Source organism: Ambystoma mexicanum, chromosome 1p, assembly GCF_040938575.1.
Source record: "Ambystoma mexicanum isolate Mex_15411 chromosome 1p, UKY_AmexF1_1, whole genome shotgun sequence".
Lineage (NCBI taxonomy): Eukaryota > Metazoa > Chordata > Amphibia > Caudata > Ambystomatidae > Ambystoma > Ambystoma mexicanum.
Window position 1 is genome coordinate 316,038,035 of NC_090921.1, and position 17,408 is coordinate 316,055,442.

Consider the following 17,408-nt stretch of genomic DNA (forward strand, 5'->3'; position numbering starts at 1 on the left):
GAAAAAAGCAAACAAACAAAATGGCCACCATGGAAGGGGAGAAGGAACTACAGATAGTCCCTTCTCCCCTTCCATGGCGACCATTGAAAAGATATGTGAAAAAACATGGCCGCCATGGATCGGTGCAAAGGGACTAGACATAGTCTCTTCTCCCTTTCCATAGTGGCCTGAGGAAGAAATCAAAAGAACACTGCGTTACGCAGAGTTCAGATCTGTTGCTGCCGGTAAGTCTTTCCCAGCCGGGTAACGACCCGGCGAGGGCCAATCAGACTGCTTGAAACAATCGGATTGTCCCTCGCCGGGTAGTAATTGTTGAAGGGTGAGGTGCTTGTTGGCCTTTTTCCTCCCTTTGAAACTTTAGCTTATTCCTCTGTTCAAAATTGGGGCAGTGATATAGGGAGTGTTAGTATTTCTCTTGTTTCTGCACGAGACGAGACAGAAGGCAAACAGTACCAACAGAAAGTCATTCTTAAAAGAAAATAGGATTTTTATTTTCATTTTCTTTAATCAGGATTTACAAAACATGAGCTGGGTGGATTAAATAAAGGAAATACCAAGAGCTGATCAAAGTTGGGGGTGTCAGAAATATGCTACTGCATTCTGGCTATAAATGCACGGTCCCTCATTCCCCAAATCCTGTTACTTCTCAATTTCCTGCCCCCAAACAAACTTCCACAGCACCCCAGCCCAGCAAATAACTATTTTTATAGTCTCGTCAGTTTATGCACCTTTTTACTCTAAACCTCCTGCCGTTCAGCCCCTCTGCTTCCTAAGATCTGGTACTGCACCATAAACCCGTAATGCACACACTCATGGTCACTCTTCTGTTTCCAGGACACATTCCGGAATAAAAACAATGTTTTTGTCCAGGCTCCAGCTCCATGTACCAGGATCCAGTTCTGGTCCGGCTGTGTTCATGTGTTCCTGACTCACAGATGTCTCAAGAATGAAAAAGGCAGGACTACAGATCGCAAAACGCAACCTTTGGTGAGATTTGCACAGCAGAAGCACATTCACAGTGCACTCTTTAACATGCGTGTGAGGAGGGGTGTGCAACTCTCAAGGGAGGAGCTTTCAGTCCAAAGAACATGGATCCCAGAGGTTAATAGAAGAGAGGCACCCATCTTCAGGATTGTGGTAGTAGACCCCCTATGTCTTTTGAGCAAGTTGTGGTTTGTTGTTTGGAACCCAACGAACCAGACCTGTTCCACTTATGGGTTTGTCTCCTGCTGACTCACGAGAAGAAAACGTTTGGTTTTCCATTTGACTGAGGCAAATATAATGGAAGCTGTATGGTGAGATGTATATTTAAGAAGGGCACAGAAAAACTATGTTCAAAGATACGAGAACACCCTCCCCATGTGGGCCCATCTTGCGCCCCGGTGTGTATGTTTACATAAATAGCAGTTACAGCGCTCTGTATGTCTAGTAAGTACTCTCACCCTGTGCTGCTCTGGGAAAGGGAGGGAAGGAGAAGATGAAATAAGTGCAGATAAGACCCTGGTCAGTTCTGTACCAACATCTGGATTAAAATGGTAGCCCCACATATGGCAGGCTGAAGGGCCTGGAGTACACTATTTGACAGTGCCTTATGGTTGAAGTCCTTGAAGGTCCAGGAGTACACTATTTGACAGAACCGTATAGTTGAAGTCCTTGAAGGGCCAGGAGTACACTATTTGACAGTACTGTATAGTTGAAGTCCTTGAAGGGCCAGGAGTACACTATTTGACAGTGCCTTATAGTTGAAGTCCTTGAAGGGCCAGGAGTGCACTATTTGACAGTACCCTATAGGTGAAGTCCTTGAAGGGCCAGGAGTACACTATTTGACAGTACCCTATAGTTGAAGTCTTTGAAGGGCCAGGAGTACACTATTTGACAGTGCCTTATAGTTGAAGTCCTTGAAGGGCCAGGAGTACACTATTTGACAGTACCTTATAGTTGAAGTCCGTGAAGGGCCAGGAGTACACTATTTGACAGTACCGTATAGTTGAAGTCCTTGAAGGGCCAGGAGTACACTATTTGACAGTACCTTATAGTTGAAGTCCTTGTAGGGCCAGGAGAACACTATTTGACAGTACCTTATAGTTGAAGTCCTTGAAGGGAAAGGAGTACACTATTTGACAGTACTGTATAGTTGAAGTCCTTGAAGGGCCAGGAGTACACTATTTGACAGTATCTTATAGTTGAAGTCCTTGAAAGGCACAGCTGTGCTGTAGGGATGAGCATGGCAGGAAGCTTTGCCGAGCAGGCGGGTCTCTTTATGCGGACCTACTTGTAGGAATGGACCCACGATAAGATAAAGGGAGGTGCCATGTTGTAAACAGTAAGAAATTAGGGGTGTCACTATGGAGCCGCACAAGGAATTGGGCACAAATGGAAGGATGTGGGAGATCCTGAAGTTGGAAGAGCCAGCAGCTCTGGAATGGTTAGTTATAGCTCTATGTCAAGCAAAACACACCAGGGTTTTTAGTGTGGACACAGAGATCCAGATGTCACCCATGACATTAGGCCACAAGTTTCCCCAGGACCATGATCTCTGTGTTACAGCGGTTGGTCTTCAGCCAAAGGCTGCTCATTCAGTTGATTATGGCAGCTAAATAGGCTCAGAACTTTGAGGCAATGGCACCCAGACTCTTATTGAGTCGGTGCAGGATCTGGAGTGTAAGAATCAACCCCATAATGAGCATTTTAAGTGACATGACTTCTCGCCAGATGGGGATCAGTTAGGAGAGAGTATCTTTCCTATAGGGACCATTGCTGTGTTCAGGAAAAAAAGACCCTTTACCCCATGGTGCCTTATATAGTGGGGGAAAGGTGGAAGATAGCAAACACCTGCACCATAGTTGTCTGCACTGAGTTCATGAGAAAGGGGACATTTGCCCCAGGGGACAGTAGCAAGCCTAATGTACTGAGGAGAGAAAGGGAAATCCCGTGTAGGGACCTGCAGTCTCTTCAGATTGCAGGTAACACCTGTGCTGTATGGACATGCACTGTGTTGACGGGATGGACTGAATCTTTGCTATATGGGCCTTTACTATTTTCAGGTCAGAGAAACACACCGTGACATATGGACTTATAGTGTGTTGAAGAGGGAGACGCCACCCAACCCATAGGGTCAAATCTTGAGTCCATGGAAGATAGAACACCTGCCCAGAGGGACACACATTGTGTGCAGGTGTCTGGTGAGAGGGAGCAAGCACTCCATCTCAATGTACTGTATCATTTGCCTATGTGTGGGGAAAGCTTTTCTCGAGTGGCAGGAACCACTGCCTTGTTAGATACCGCATCGAGTTTGGGTCTGGATAATGGTTGGGTATGGGCTGAAAAGAAGATGCCAGCGTGATCCGCTCTCTGGTCACATAACACGTTTTCTGTCCTGCTCATATCCCTGCAAACGTAGTCGGACCATTGGCTTCCCAGGGACCATTAAAGAAAGTGTTTTTAGTCTAAATGCCAAAGGTCAGCTCAGTTTTGCTGTCTACACGTGTCATTGATACACTAATGCACTTATATTTAAGTCCTGGTCAGAATAAAAGAGAAGGTCATTCTTTCTGATTCGTGTTTTGGGTCTGTACAGAAATCATTTACATTCCGGTGCTATTTACAGCTTTGCGCCAGCCTCAAGTCCAGCCTAGAAGAGAGTGGCCCTGATCAGGGCCTGGCTGCCCTCCTAGACCGGGGCTGCTTCACACCGCCCGTCAGTCATCGTAGTCGTCGCCCGGCGTGTTCAGATATTGACCAGCTTCCCAGCGCAAAGCCAGGATATTCTTATGACGAATCACCCGAGTCGACTCCACAATCTGAAAAAGTAAGGAATTGACAGGTTAATGGAAGCCTCACACCTTCCTGGAGCTGAGCCTTGGTTTTGGTTTCAACAATCAGTCGCGAAGTGTTTGTTTTTGGTGGGCTAATATTCTTATTATCACTGTTAATGGCCATGAAGGCCTCAAGCAAAACAGAAACAACTGTTCACCTTGATTTCCATAGAAGTACTCTATGTACAGTATAGAACATCCGTACCTAAGTGTCTGCGCAAAACGCCATGACCTTACCAACCTGGTTTTTGTGGACATACCTGGACATCTCACCCTGCATAGTTGTAGTGAACATCCCTACTTTCTTGCCTGTAATTATATCCCTAGATGAACTACCTACGTAAGTGGCTATATAGGACATCTCTTCCTACTTGCCTTCCCAGGGTATCCCTGCTTAATGTGGCTGTGGAGGACGTACCTTCTTCTGGAGTAATAACTCTCCCTAGTTAGCTGAAAGGATGTCCCTAGCTGGGTGGCTTCAGAGTACACCTGTATCCGCCTGACTGAAGAAGAAATCTGCACCTCCCTAGCTTTCTGGAACATCTCTGCCTATGCGGCTGTAGAGCCTATCCCTACCTCAGTGGCCGCAGGGAGCACCATACCTTCTACATTATAGAAACCACCCCTACATACACAGTTGATTAGGACATCCCTCCCTATATGGATTTAGTGGACATGATCACAAAGGGAATGCATTTACAGGGACTGAAAGTAGTGATCACAGCAAATACCTTTGTAAGGATTCAGAGTATGCAAATTTCCAACATTTAACTGGGTGTTTAATTATCACAGTGTGCCTGAGCCTCTTTTAATGATTCACTTGTTGGTGAGCCTTTATTAATTAGTCACTTGCTGGTGAGCCTCTTTGAATGATTCACTTGCTGGTTATTATTATTATTAGGGTATATATTGAGAAGCAGAGAAAAAAGGAGCAGGGAGCTAATGGGATGGCAAGGGTGGGCAATTGGCAGCAAGGGATCTACAAGCAACGTGGGGGAGACAGTGGGGAGCAGATCACAGAGTCTCAAGTAGGGTGGTGAAGGGAGGGTCCTGAGCTCTTTTCTGAACTGTAGAAGTGATGGAGCAAGTCTGAAGGTAACAGGGAGGAGGTACCAGAGTCTTGTCTATAGTGATGCTGCATGAAGAGGCTACTAGGTCATGTTCTGTTACAGTTTGCTCCCCTGTAAGTTTCCATGTGCTAGGCTGTGTGTCGTTTTCGTCAATTTTGCTGCTGAGGTGGTCATTTCTGGGCATGCTAATGGGCAGCTGAGGGAGCTGCTTCATTGGCTGCTTTCTAGGCCCGGCCCCATTTGAATTTCTGCATGTGTGCTGCGTGATTTTTCCTGCACCTTTTCGAAGCTGCTACATCTGGGACCGCTTGTGAGAAAATTCAGTGCCTGCCAGGGTCCACTTGGGTTCTCCCTGTCTGTGAATGGGTACATGGCATTGTGTCAGTGCTTTCTTTCTGTTGTTTTTTGCTTTACTCGGTAGCCTTTGATTGTGGTTTGAGCTGGGAGCATCTCTTCTTCCTATGTACATGTAAGTGCTTCCCTTGTACAAGTTTAGTGGTAAGTAGAACAACTGGTGATAAAGAATTTGCAACCTATTTCTCCATTCCACCAAATTATAAGTTCGGAGCACATTAGGGGGAAATAGATCCAGCACATATATGGAGGCATTTCCCAAGGAGAAATGGACGAATTACCTCCAGTGGATATTCCTCTAAACCCCAATAAAATCCTGTGGCACTTCAAAATGGAGATTATCCATAATTTGGAACCAGAAGGATTTAGCGCTCTTATCTAGGGTACAGACAATCAATCCATTTGATTGTATTAGCAATGCTAATACCACTAAACTTGTAATGTGGCCCAAACCTGTGCTTTTGTTACTTGATGGGTGCAGCATTATGCAAGCTTTACAGATATGGTGTAGGCCCTTTAATCACACGAGTGGACTGGGCGGAAGGCCTTTTAAGTACATTGTTCTGTGCTAGTTATCCTTGGCCACCTTGATAGCGATCCAATGCTATAAGGTCTGTACATTTGTTTCGGCTTAATGTGGCTATTGCGTGATATAGTTTCGGACTCTGCCTGTCAAGACACACTTCCCCTGGTCACTGGCACCACTCCATGCCCAAACAACACCTTTGCAGCGATGTTGCACTGGCAAAGGGGGTGCGTTTACAGGCGGATCGATCTGCAGAGGCGAGACTCTTTACCAAGAGGAGATTTGTGCAAGGATGGCAAGTTTATAGAGAGGACTATTGTAGAGAAAGAGTAAAGGTGCAGGGGAAATAAACTAACAGAAGCAACAACACTGTATAACTGCTACTGCTATCTAGACTCCTTAGCGCTATTATAACATAACATACAAAGCAGACATAAAACAAACGTTCAAAGAAGTGGTGAATTTACCAAAGACAAATGTTTAGAAGTGGTGAATGCAATCAGCGATGGAATGCAAGGGGTTGATAAGCTCACATGACAAATATTTAGAGAGATGATAAACTCACGAGGGAGAAAAAGAAGAAAAGTGCACAGGTGAAAGATGATCTAAGGAGGAATAGCTTGTGTTTGGGGGAATTGACATACAAGGTTATCGATACAAGCTCCTTACCTCGTTATTGACATCATCGCTTGGATCGATACCTGCGTACTGAAGAAAAGGCAGAGGATAAGTCAGCAGAAACTAAAGCAAATTAATAGTACTTGGTTATCAATGGAAAGAGCAAGCGCTAGGAAACACCAAGAGAATCTGCAACTCTTGGGCCGGAGTAACAGAACCGCGTAACTGGTTCAGCAAACAGAATAGCAATGAATGTCTTAAAGTAGTCACTCCTTTTACAAAGATCAATGCTCCATCCGGATTTTAAGACCTACAACTGGATTCTCCTTCTTAATGTATCTTTTGCTTGCTGCTCTTAAAAACAATTCTGTCAAAATGCATTTCAATTGTTTTTGAATCATGTCCTTCAACTCAATCTCCAAAGGTCATGTGGGTGGGAGTGAAAGGCCATATTAAGCACATCTTTGCCCCCTGCCTTGAACTCTAAGCTTCATGCCCCCCTAAATCAGGGGTCCAGATACCTTGGTTTATTGATGTTTTGAACTACAACTCCCATCAGCTCTATCCAGCATAGTCAGTGGTGCAGAATCATGGGAGTCAGAGTCCAAAACATCTGGAGACCTGTAGGTTGCTGTCCCCTTCCCTAATTGCACATAGTCTTTGCTATACATATTGCATGATGGTGGCAGCACAGAAAACGAAGAACCAGTCTGGTTGTCTGATGACGTTATTGAATGGTCTCGAAGTTGGTGATGTCATGTGAGCCTTAAATGGATGGCCTTCTAGAGGCAGAGGCCTGATATGTGGGTGATTGTAGCACCACTGATTTTGCAAAGAGCTCCTGCAAAGAGACTGGCATGGCACATACCATGCTTCAACAGGACTTGACCTATCATGACTATCTACCGTCCTTCGAGTACTCTTAAGAGGGTGGGCTGTGTTTATTTTTCTATCTGCTTTCTCGGTGGTTCCACTGACCCTGATCCACTTAGCACAGCTTAAAATTCAGACACTGAAGACTGCAATCTGTAGGGGGTTTCAACATCTGAAACGAGTGCCCCTCTGCATAAGCTAAAAATCGAATGCACAGACAGGCACAGATAAGGCATTCCAGAATTAAGATGCATTTACATCAGAAATAGATATATTTTAATGTTTTTAAGTGTTTCTGAGTAATATATAGGCCCTGAGGAAGGCTGTGATCTGTCTAGATCAATACATTAGATCAATTGCCGAAACCAGTAAGCCGAACACTTCAACTTCTAAAGTGTTTTTTTGTTACAAACACCCAAAATAATCACAGGGACAAGTGTTATTAAAAAGAAAAAGGAAAATGGATAATGTTGTAGATTATACTCTCTTTACCTTTTCTGTGTCTGATATTTTTTTTTTGTTGTTGAATATTGTTGAAGCATTTTTTGTAATATATTTTACCTTTGTTGTGTTCGACTTGTATTGTAGTCTGGAATGAATAAATGTTGGATTGTATGTGCTACGGGTGGATTATTATGCCAGGAACACTTACAATAATTGTGCTGATCTATAGTATATATGTGTGCCTTATTTATCTACACATGTGTCAATGATTAGATTAGATTACATTTATTTTTATAGAATAAGAACGATTTTGAAATGCAGCTCTGTTACAGATTTACAGTTACTTCAGATGGGTAGAGAAAGTAAGCTGTATGCTTTAGAGTATCCTTGGGACTTTCCCTGTTGACCTGCTCCAACTCGCCAAACCACAATGTGACATAATATCATACAGGTGAAAATTCAGACCCTTCTCCAAGAGCACTTACACCATATTCATCCCTCTGACGACTCTGTCTGCCTTCAAACTCTTCCAGCTGGGAGTCCTTGAGTTTGCCGAGGCTTCTTGGCTCCCATTCGAAAGGTGGGGAACTAGGTCTCTTCTGCGCAGTGCCGTATGTCTGATAGGTGTGTTCTCCCTGAATAACCGCGTCTGATGATGCATCTGGAGCCGTCCTCAGGACTAAGGGCCGGAACGGGGTAGAGAACAACGAGACAACGTGCTTGTCTGGGGTACCTGCAATATGCAAGAAGAGGCATTCAGATTTACCTGTGACTACACCATACTTCAAGAATGATCTCACATATTTACACAAACATATCAAATAGGCAAGCTACACATGTCAAAATCTCAATGTATAGTTTGAAGGCATTTGAAATTGATGTACCACTTAAAGAGGGACCAGGTTGAAGAGGTACCAGGGATGAGTCCAGAAAGGATTGATGCACTATTGGAAGTCCTAGTCAGAGGCTGCCATGTCTACTCAGACTATAGGTTAGCCAGTTGTGATTGGTGGAACTCTCCAACAGCAATTGCATAAGGAGTGTGGTTTAAGGCTGTCAAAATACACTTACCTGATGTAAGTGATTCGAATAAGCTCTAGTGCAAGAGTGGGCAGGGGCTTCACTAATTCTGTTTGCACTTCCTAGGCTCTGTCCCCTTCTTCACAACTTGCACGATAAAACAGGAAATTCTAGAATACTCTGGCTTTTGCCTGGGTAATCTAATCCCAATTAGCAATTTAGCACCCGGAGCAGGAGGCACAGACAATCAGATTCTGCGGATTGCGAACTGGAACCCGCAGACTGCCTCCCTCCTTCTAAGTTTGCAGCCTTCCATGGAAATGGAACAGGGGCTCCATATGGAGCCCCACCATCCACAACCATGGTGGCATCTTGGCACAGTATCTTGATTAAAAAAACGGACAATGTGTGCATCCCTTTCTTTGAATGAAAATGCTTTTTTTAACACTCCGGGTTTCGCTCCGGCCTATAACTTGGGCTGTCGGCGGTTAGCCGCCTTCCAGCTCTTGGAACAGGGTGCTAAAATCATATTAAAGTTGAGAGGGCTGTGGGCAGCAACAATGTCTCCCTAGGCATAATGAACTTTAAATACAGGGTTTCATTTTTCTCTCACTATACAGCTCACCACAAAGTTACGCCCTAGTGTGTCTGATCAAGGGGGTGGACAAGGCAGCTGACCTACCCAACATTCAATGCATTGCATGCTGCTACCTCACCAAATATGCTGACTGAGGATTACAGCATATTTACAATGGAAGATGAGCCCACATCCACCTCCCTCCTCTAGTGCTTTATATTCAAGGACAAGTACACCTTGGTTGCTATATGAATGGGGTATGTAACATGATCTCCTGTGTATTGTCATTTTCGGCCAAGGAGGCAGGCTCCCAGGGATCGACAACAGGTGAATCCACCTTCAGTATGCTCACGCACTCCTTCTGTATCTTGCTCTTTGCCTTGGAGCTCAGGTGCAAGGAGACAGGCCAGGTCACCTTGGATCAACAGCAGCTGAATCCCCTCTTAATGCAATGACTCACTGCTTCAGTATCTTACTGTAGAGGAGCAGCCGAATGCCTCTGCAGGAAGTCCCGCCTCCATCCTTATACTGGAAGCCAGAAATTGTGACATGAACGGCACCAGTGATTGTGCCTATTCCACAGAGAGCCTTCGAGAAAAGGTATCCATTGAGAAGACCCTATATGATGTATCCACGTAGAGATGACAATCTCTTGGAAGAGATCCCTGAAGAAATATGAAGATGAAAGAAAGAGTTGGTGACATCACAAGAAGCAAGCGTGACACACTAAGAAGAATGGCTAAAGAAGAAGATGCATAGACTTTATGGAATCTGATGACGAAATAAAGAATCGAGTATACTTTCATATGCGGAATGAAGATTGCACGTGTGAAGAGCACTTATAACTGTACAGATGCAGCAACGCAAGTAGACTAAGTAATCATAAAGGCTGGCTATACGTAGTGAATAGACTGCCGGCGGTGCCGTCATTATATAGAAGCTGCACATTGGTGTCACATATTTAGTAAGCTCGGACCACGAAGAATGAAGGATCAGAAAAGCTGTGTCGCAGAAATATGAAGCTAAAAGCATGGAAAGGCCTGGAAGAGCTGTCTGGCCTGGTGTCAAGGGATGGAACGGCCAATAACTGGTTATCTATCTGAAAAGGACAGTAACCGTGAGACGCTGAATCGTCACATGATAAGGTACAAAGAAATAACATTGTGAGTGTCAAGTTTGTTAATTAAAGACAATTAAAGGCTGCAACACAGGCCGAAATATGGGCTCCTGTCACGTGAGCTAAGGATGGAAATAGACGGTGGGCCAAAAGAACCATTAGCAACAAGTGTAAAATTATATCATTGGAAAAAGGGAACGTGAAGGTCTTGTATAAAACTGTGAATTGCTTGATATTCAACCAAGTATGTTAGTCAACCTTAAAAACGCTCAGATTAGGAGAAAGGCAACTGACAGAAAACCCTTTCATTGAGTTAATTGTAGCCGTGCTACATGTAAAACTACCCGAAGTGATCGAAAGGCAGATATAATCAAGGCCTCTAAATATCATCGAATGCAGTTCAGGCTCGTGAGTGAACCTATAGAAGAAGGTGTAAAACGTATAAGCGAAAACATCATGGAGTAGACATGTCCCCTATAAGTGTAGACCAAAAGATAATAATAATATTCACCCTGAAGATAGAATCCAGACTAAAGTTCTTTGTGGTCAACAAGGTTCAAATACAAATGCAGAAAACGCAGTAGCCGCAGCAACAAAATGCACGCTGAAATGAATGAGAAGTCCCTTTGAATGAGACATTCCGCATTTACGATCAAAATTGCACTACCATAACGCAGTTATACAACTCACAACATATAGAAAAAACGTTATATGTAGACTTACTTGTGATGTCTATGGAGTAAAATGGATAATAGTATAGTCCAGGAAACACCAACGTCAGCGGAGCTGTCGGCTAGGTACCGAGCACCAAGGTATATATGCAACTATGCTAACAGGGAGTGATATACTGTGTATCTAATAACTGATGAGGATGACTTGCACTGGGGGTGGGCATAAGTTGTCCACCTGTCTGTAGAAACCCAATCACAACCCATCCCTATATAGAAAGTATACTTAGATGTTCCCTTTGAGCGTATCACAACCCCCCGTAGGTTTCTCTTATTTGCCACGTAGTATGACGTCACGTATGATGAATTTTTGCTGTATAAATATTGTTTTTTATGAAATGCTTTGAGAGAACTTAAGTGAACGTCTGTTGATGTCCATTGTAACTCCCTGTTTTAGACAATTGATATTAAAACAGTCAGAAGAGACTTTTTGCCACCTTCCTAAGTCAGTCTTATTTGGTTTAAGAGTTATTCTGCATCCCATCCATGCATGACGTGTTACTGATTTAAGGACCTCCCAGGTTCATTACTGTTTGCCTTGGAGCTCAGATGCAAGGACTGGGTCCTGGCCACCAGGGCTCATAGGAGGTGAAGCCATCTTCAGTCCACTGACTCATTCTTTCTTCATCTTGCTGTTTGCCTTGGAGCTCAGATGCAAGGATTGTGGATTGACCAGCAGGGATCATAGGAAGTTAAGCCATATTCAGTCCACTGACTCACCCCTTCAGTATCTTATTCTTTGCTTTGGCGCTCATATGTAAGGACTGGGTCCTGGCCAGCAGAGATCATAGGAGGTGAAGCCATCTTCAGTCCACTGACTCATTTTTTCTTAAGCTTGCTGTTTGCTTTGGAGCTAAGATGCAAGGATTGTGGCTTGACCACCAGGCGTCATAGGTGAAGCCATAATCAGTCCACTGACTCACCCCTTCAGTATCTTATTCCTTGCTTTTGAATTCAGATACATTGATCGGGTCCTTGCCACCAGGGATCATAGGAGGTGACAGCATCTTCAATCCACTGATTCTGTTACGCTCACCTGATTCTCGCAGAGGCGCCGGTCTTGACTGGGCGACTACCGTATCTTCAAAGGTGATGTGTAGCACCCGGTTGGCTCTTTGGGCTGGACCTCTGTGCACTGTATGCCTGACGTGTAGAGTAAGATGTCTGCAGATAGAAAATATGGGGTTAATGAACTGGGGTTATTGGGGTGTCCCTATCTCTTTCCTCTTCTCCTCTCCTGTAGACCCCCAAAGGTTAAAGCTCTCAACCTTAGGTAAGTGAATGCCGAGCTCTTCATCTGCCTCGGGGCAGGGTGCTGTAACCAGTTTCTTCACTGGATAGGTAGCGCAGGCCTCTTGACTTCAGGGGACTGCTGTCCGTCGTTTACTGCACAAACGGTAAGTTTCGAGTCATTCAAATGTCTTTAAAGTCTTTAGTAATGATGTCTCTTGTTTTGCAGGGTTCCGGCGATGGCGGATGACGGGCTGAAGTGAGTTGAAGATGGAGCCGGTGTGATGAATAGAAGCGCCTGGAAGCACGTAAGTAAGCGCTTGTTGCCTGCTTCACTGTGCGCTCTAACTGTCTTTTTATTTTGCAGGTACGAGTTCGGAGCGGCTGCAGGGTGCCGGAATACCCACTGGATTAGATGTGGAAAGGAGTAATGGCACGTGAGTATTAAAGTTCCCCAATGTCTTTAAACGCACCTTGTTTTGTCTTTCAGATGCGGGATGCAGCGCCGAAGGCCTCCGGAGCGTGCGAAGAGTTGGTAAACTTTTGTCTTTCAGATGCCGGAATGCAGTGTGAAGAACTCCGGAGCGCACGAAGAGTAGGTAAGCCTTTGCCTTTCAGATACCGGAATGCTAACCTGTTCTTTCTTGTCTTTATAGGTGTTGCTGAAGACTGGATTCAGGATGGTAAGCCTTTGCCTTTCAGATGCCGGAATGCTAACCTGTTCTTTCTTGTCTTTATAGGTGTTGCTGAAGACTGGATTCAGGATGGTAAGCCTTTTTCCTTAGGCCCAGGACCGGATGCAGAAGACACGATGAGCGTTCTGCTGCAGAGGTTGCAGAATAACACAAAGCAAGATTCATCCACCGGGTGTGGTTTAAATAGCCTCCTGTAGTGCTTAGGTGTCTCCTTCCACAGCCACGCCTAAGTAAGAAAAGAGTTCCTGGTAAGAAAAGAGTTCCTGCCTTCCAGAAGAGTTCCAGTGTTCTGAATCTAGGGAGTGGCTCCAGCCCCACCCAACAGGAAAAGTAGTTCCAAACAGAAGAGGATCAGAGGCTCAACTGGCAGGCAAGTAAGCAGCATGGTCTGCTGAAGGTAAGTCCACCCAAGCATTATGAGCCCGGCGCTTGCAGCGCTGGGACTGGCCATATTTATGAGCCTGGTGCCACTGGCGCCAGGACTGGGTCCAAAAGGTCCCAATTGGGACTGGTTGGCACTCGGAACCTGGGTTATGGATCTGCTTCCAAGGGAGTTGGGAAAACCCTGACCTTTTGGAAGCAGAGATCCTGACAGTTTCATCCTTTCTTTATCTTGCTGTTTTCTTTGGAGCTGAGGTGCAAGAATCCAGGCTAGGTCACCAGGGATCAGCATTAGGCCAAGACCCCTTCAATCCAATAACTCACTCCTTCAGTATCTTGTTCCTTACCTAGATGCGTAAGGGCAAGCTGCAAGGATATAGGCCATTGTGGTTAACCTGCAGGTGAAGCCCCCTTCAATCCATTGATTCACTCCTTTGGTATCTTGCTCTTTGACTTGGAAATTAGGTGCAAGGTTCCAGGCCAGGCCTTGACTCACTCCTGAATTTTGCTCTTTGGCTTGGAGCTTGGGCCCAATGATCTAGGCCATCCTACCAGGGATCAACAACGGGTGAAGCAGTGTTCAACCCACTGACTCATATTATTACAAATCTTGCGCTTTGACTTGATACTCAGTTACACAGTCCTGGACACTACAGTTGAAGTCACCTTTAATCCACTGACTTTGCCCTTCCGTACCTTGTTCTTTGTCTTGATGCTCGGGTGCAAGGATCTGGGACACCATGGTTCAACTGCGGGTGATGCCACCTTCAATCCACCGACTCACAATTACTGTTGCTCTTTTCCTTGGAGCTCACATGCAAGGTTTTAGGCCTTAGACTAGGATTAGACTGAAACGCTTTATTTTGTAAGAGAAATGAAGCTCATCTCTGAGGCTGAGATCTAGCAGACATTAAAAGCTCACCTTGTATTTTAAGTCAGAGGAGGTCTGGAAGGTTCAGCTTTTGGCTTTAATTTCTTTTTGTTACCAAACTGCTGCATCCCTCTCTATAGTTTTCTGGAGCACATTTTGCAGTCCCCCACGCTTGCAGCCAGGAACTTTGAAAATGTGACAAGAGAACGACAGCCTCTGTGACATAAGTGAACACCTGACATATCTCCGAACGATTATGGTGGCGGTGCCGACTAGTGGTAAGATCAGATGTATAGGCTACAATGTAATGCTATGCGGTTTCCCACTGAAGCCCATATATTATCCTTCTGAAGTTAGGAGAAGCAGGCATGAAATGCTCTATGAACTATAATATTGCATTGTTATAATAAAAGATAAAAGAAGCCCTGCAGAGCCAACATGTGTGAAACAGGTAACTGTTGTTTTGCAGTTTGAGGTATTCTTTGAGATTCAATTCTTTTTCAAGTTCTTCCATATTGTGGTTGGGTTCAGAATTGTAACTTGTTTTTCTGTTTAGATTTTGAAAACTAATTGTTTTCAAGGGGCACTTTATAATAAGATCCCAGGACCCGCAATTCTGACCAGCAATCCACAAGATCACTTTGCGTCCGACATGCAAACTATGGGTACATGTCAGACCAGTGTAAATGTGTGCATGTGAAACCGGACTTGTATGGTAATGGGGGTCCAGATGCTCTTCAGCATGGACTTGGCTGCTCTTGATCACATCCTCAATAGTGATAGAAGTGAATATGTCCAGTGATGATACTCAGCTACAGCTCAGGCTGCATGAGAGAAATGGAAGACACCAGTCTGTAGCCGACTGCCCCCTACACGGCAAGAAGCAGATGAGCAACAACCAACTCTCCCAAAACACCTCTAAAACAGAGGTCCTGTTGGTAGGCCCAGCAAACCTGACCTCACTTCCATTCCACTATCTGCTTCCAACGGACCTGCCACCACCCCCAAGAAGCGAGCAGGCACCTTACTGGAACACTTTCATCAAGTAGGTCTAGGACACCCAACAGCTAGAGGGGGTGATCCTTGCTCTTCTACTAACTGCTGACGAGGTTGTCCTCGCCCTTTCAGTTGTCATGTCAGGCCTGTTTTTTTGCCTAAGCTCTAGGACCCAACAAAACTCTGCGTATACTATAAATATTTTGCAATTTGTCCACCTGTATCATCTTCAGTCTAAACAAAAAATATTCCCTACAGCAGATATCTTACGATTCAGAAACATTTTAAGTATTTGCTCAGACAAATGTGTTATTAAATGTGCACATATAAACAAAAGTAAATACATTGCCCTACTCTACCCAACAACCGTTGAGAACACATATCACATACAAGGACGCAAAAATAACAACAGTGACATTTTAAACGACAATTCAAAGTTGTGCATCTAATGGTCGAAATGTGATACCCCCTTGTGGAATCAACCATACAAAGAGGCCATATAACAATCTATAGTTCATATACCCATTGGTCATTCTATGCAGAACACATATGCATTTTCCTTAATTCATAACAGTTTTTCATAGTGTTAACCTGTTTTCGTTCATGAAACCCAATGTTTCGACTCCATGAGTATTAGGCAAGCCTTCTTCAGGGATGCAAGCAGTTAAAGGACTAGCAGTTAAACACACAAAGGCACTTTTCGTCGAATTCTAAGTAGTGCTCATGGAAATAAGAGCAAAGCACCATTCACTGAGTGCCTACCAACAAAAGTGGCAGATCTGGCTCTAAATATAGTTTCCCAGGCCCATACCTGGGTGCTTGGTTCTGGGATCTTTTGCTTGTACTTGACCCTCCTCAAGGAAGGTCTATAACCAATGAGTGATAGAGTGAGAACATATGATTAGTTATCTCCATTTCAGTTTGACTGGGTTCACTTATTCAGAGTGTGTATTTACAGTGACAAGGCTGGCATTATTGGGCAAAGGCATTTTGAGTGTGTACTTACCATAGCAATACTGGTATGACTGGGCAAAGGCGGCACACAAGCATTTTTAGGGAGGAGCATTGGGCCCGGTGGAAAGGATAGTTTAGTTTCTGTCTTTCCCTTTGTACATTAAACATGACATAACAAAACTACCTCTATTGAACCTGTTTTTTAGTTTTTTCCAGACTTCCACTGTTGGAGTGATAATCATTCAGCAAAGCCATCACGGCAATGTGCTTGCAGTAGCAGTACTGGCTTTATTGGGCAAACCTGACAGTGTGTTCTTACAGTAGCACCACTGGCCTTTCTGGACAAAATCCAAAACAAGAGTATACTTACAGTAAATGTACTAACATCATTGGACGAAGCAATCATGAGGCTCTGCCTTTTCCACTATGGTGGCCAAACACTATAAGGCGCTACCAAGGCACTACCTTTACCTAGCTATCCATCTTCTGCTCCAGAGTTTAGGTGAAGTCCTAGAGAAGCAACTGCCAGCTTAGCTCTGCCTCCAAAAGTAAAAGCATCTAAACCTGGCTTCCCCTCCTATCAGGAACTGCTCCGGAAGCTTTTGGGGGAAATTCCTTCTGCCCGTCCCGTTCCGATGTTGGTGGATGCAGGAGCCAAACAAGGAAAAATGCATTCGGTATTTTTGTCTGACATCTGCCGGTTTTGCATGGCACGTGTGTCTTTAGCAGTGTCCCCGTGCTGTGGACTCACTGTGTGTATGGGAACATGCTGCTGCCAGAACCTTACATACGTGAAAGCAAAACTGTCACGATTGTTTCAGTGTTACCCAGAAGATTTTATGCTATCCAGCAACCCAGCACCTGGCACAGGCCCTCTCCTCCCCACAAATCACAAAGATGTTCCATTGGTGGTGTAGTGTTGTGTGTGTTGTGGGCGTGGTCGGATCTGCCCGGAGCCAATGAAAAAGTGGCCCACAGTTGCAAATGGCAATTCATTCCTTTTGGGACATACAGTTTGAATCGTACTGACGGGAGATTTTTGATAAAATGTGATACAAATTGTGCAATTTAAAGAATAATTATCCAGCAACAATGGTAAAAACTATCAGCCGCATGGTGACTCATCAAACTGGCCCACA

At 44.6% G+C, this 17,408-nt stretch overlaps 1 protein-coding gene across 1 annotated transcript in view; it reads right to left on the reverse strand.

Moving 5' to 3' along the window:
- Positions 1–480: 480 nt before the first annotated feature.
- MISP (mitotic spindle positioning) overlaps positions 481–17,408 on the reverse strand; it is a 234,099-nt gene continuing 217,171 nt past the window's right edge. Inside the window, exons 9-11 of the mRNA XM_069647767.1 lie at positions 8,186–8,433; positions 6,435–6,473; positions 481–3,800 (exon numbers count right to left, since the gene is read on the reverse strand). Coding sequence (XP_069503868.1) covers positions 3,699–3,800; positions 6,435–6,473; positions 8,186–8,433 — 389 coding nt within the window. The 3' untranslated portion in view covers positions 481–3,698. The remainder of the gene's footprint in view (positions 3,801–6,434; positions 6,474–8,185; positions 8,434–17,408) is intronic.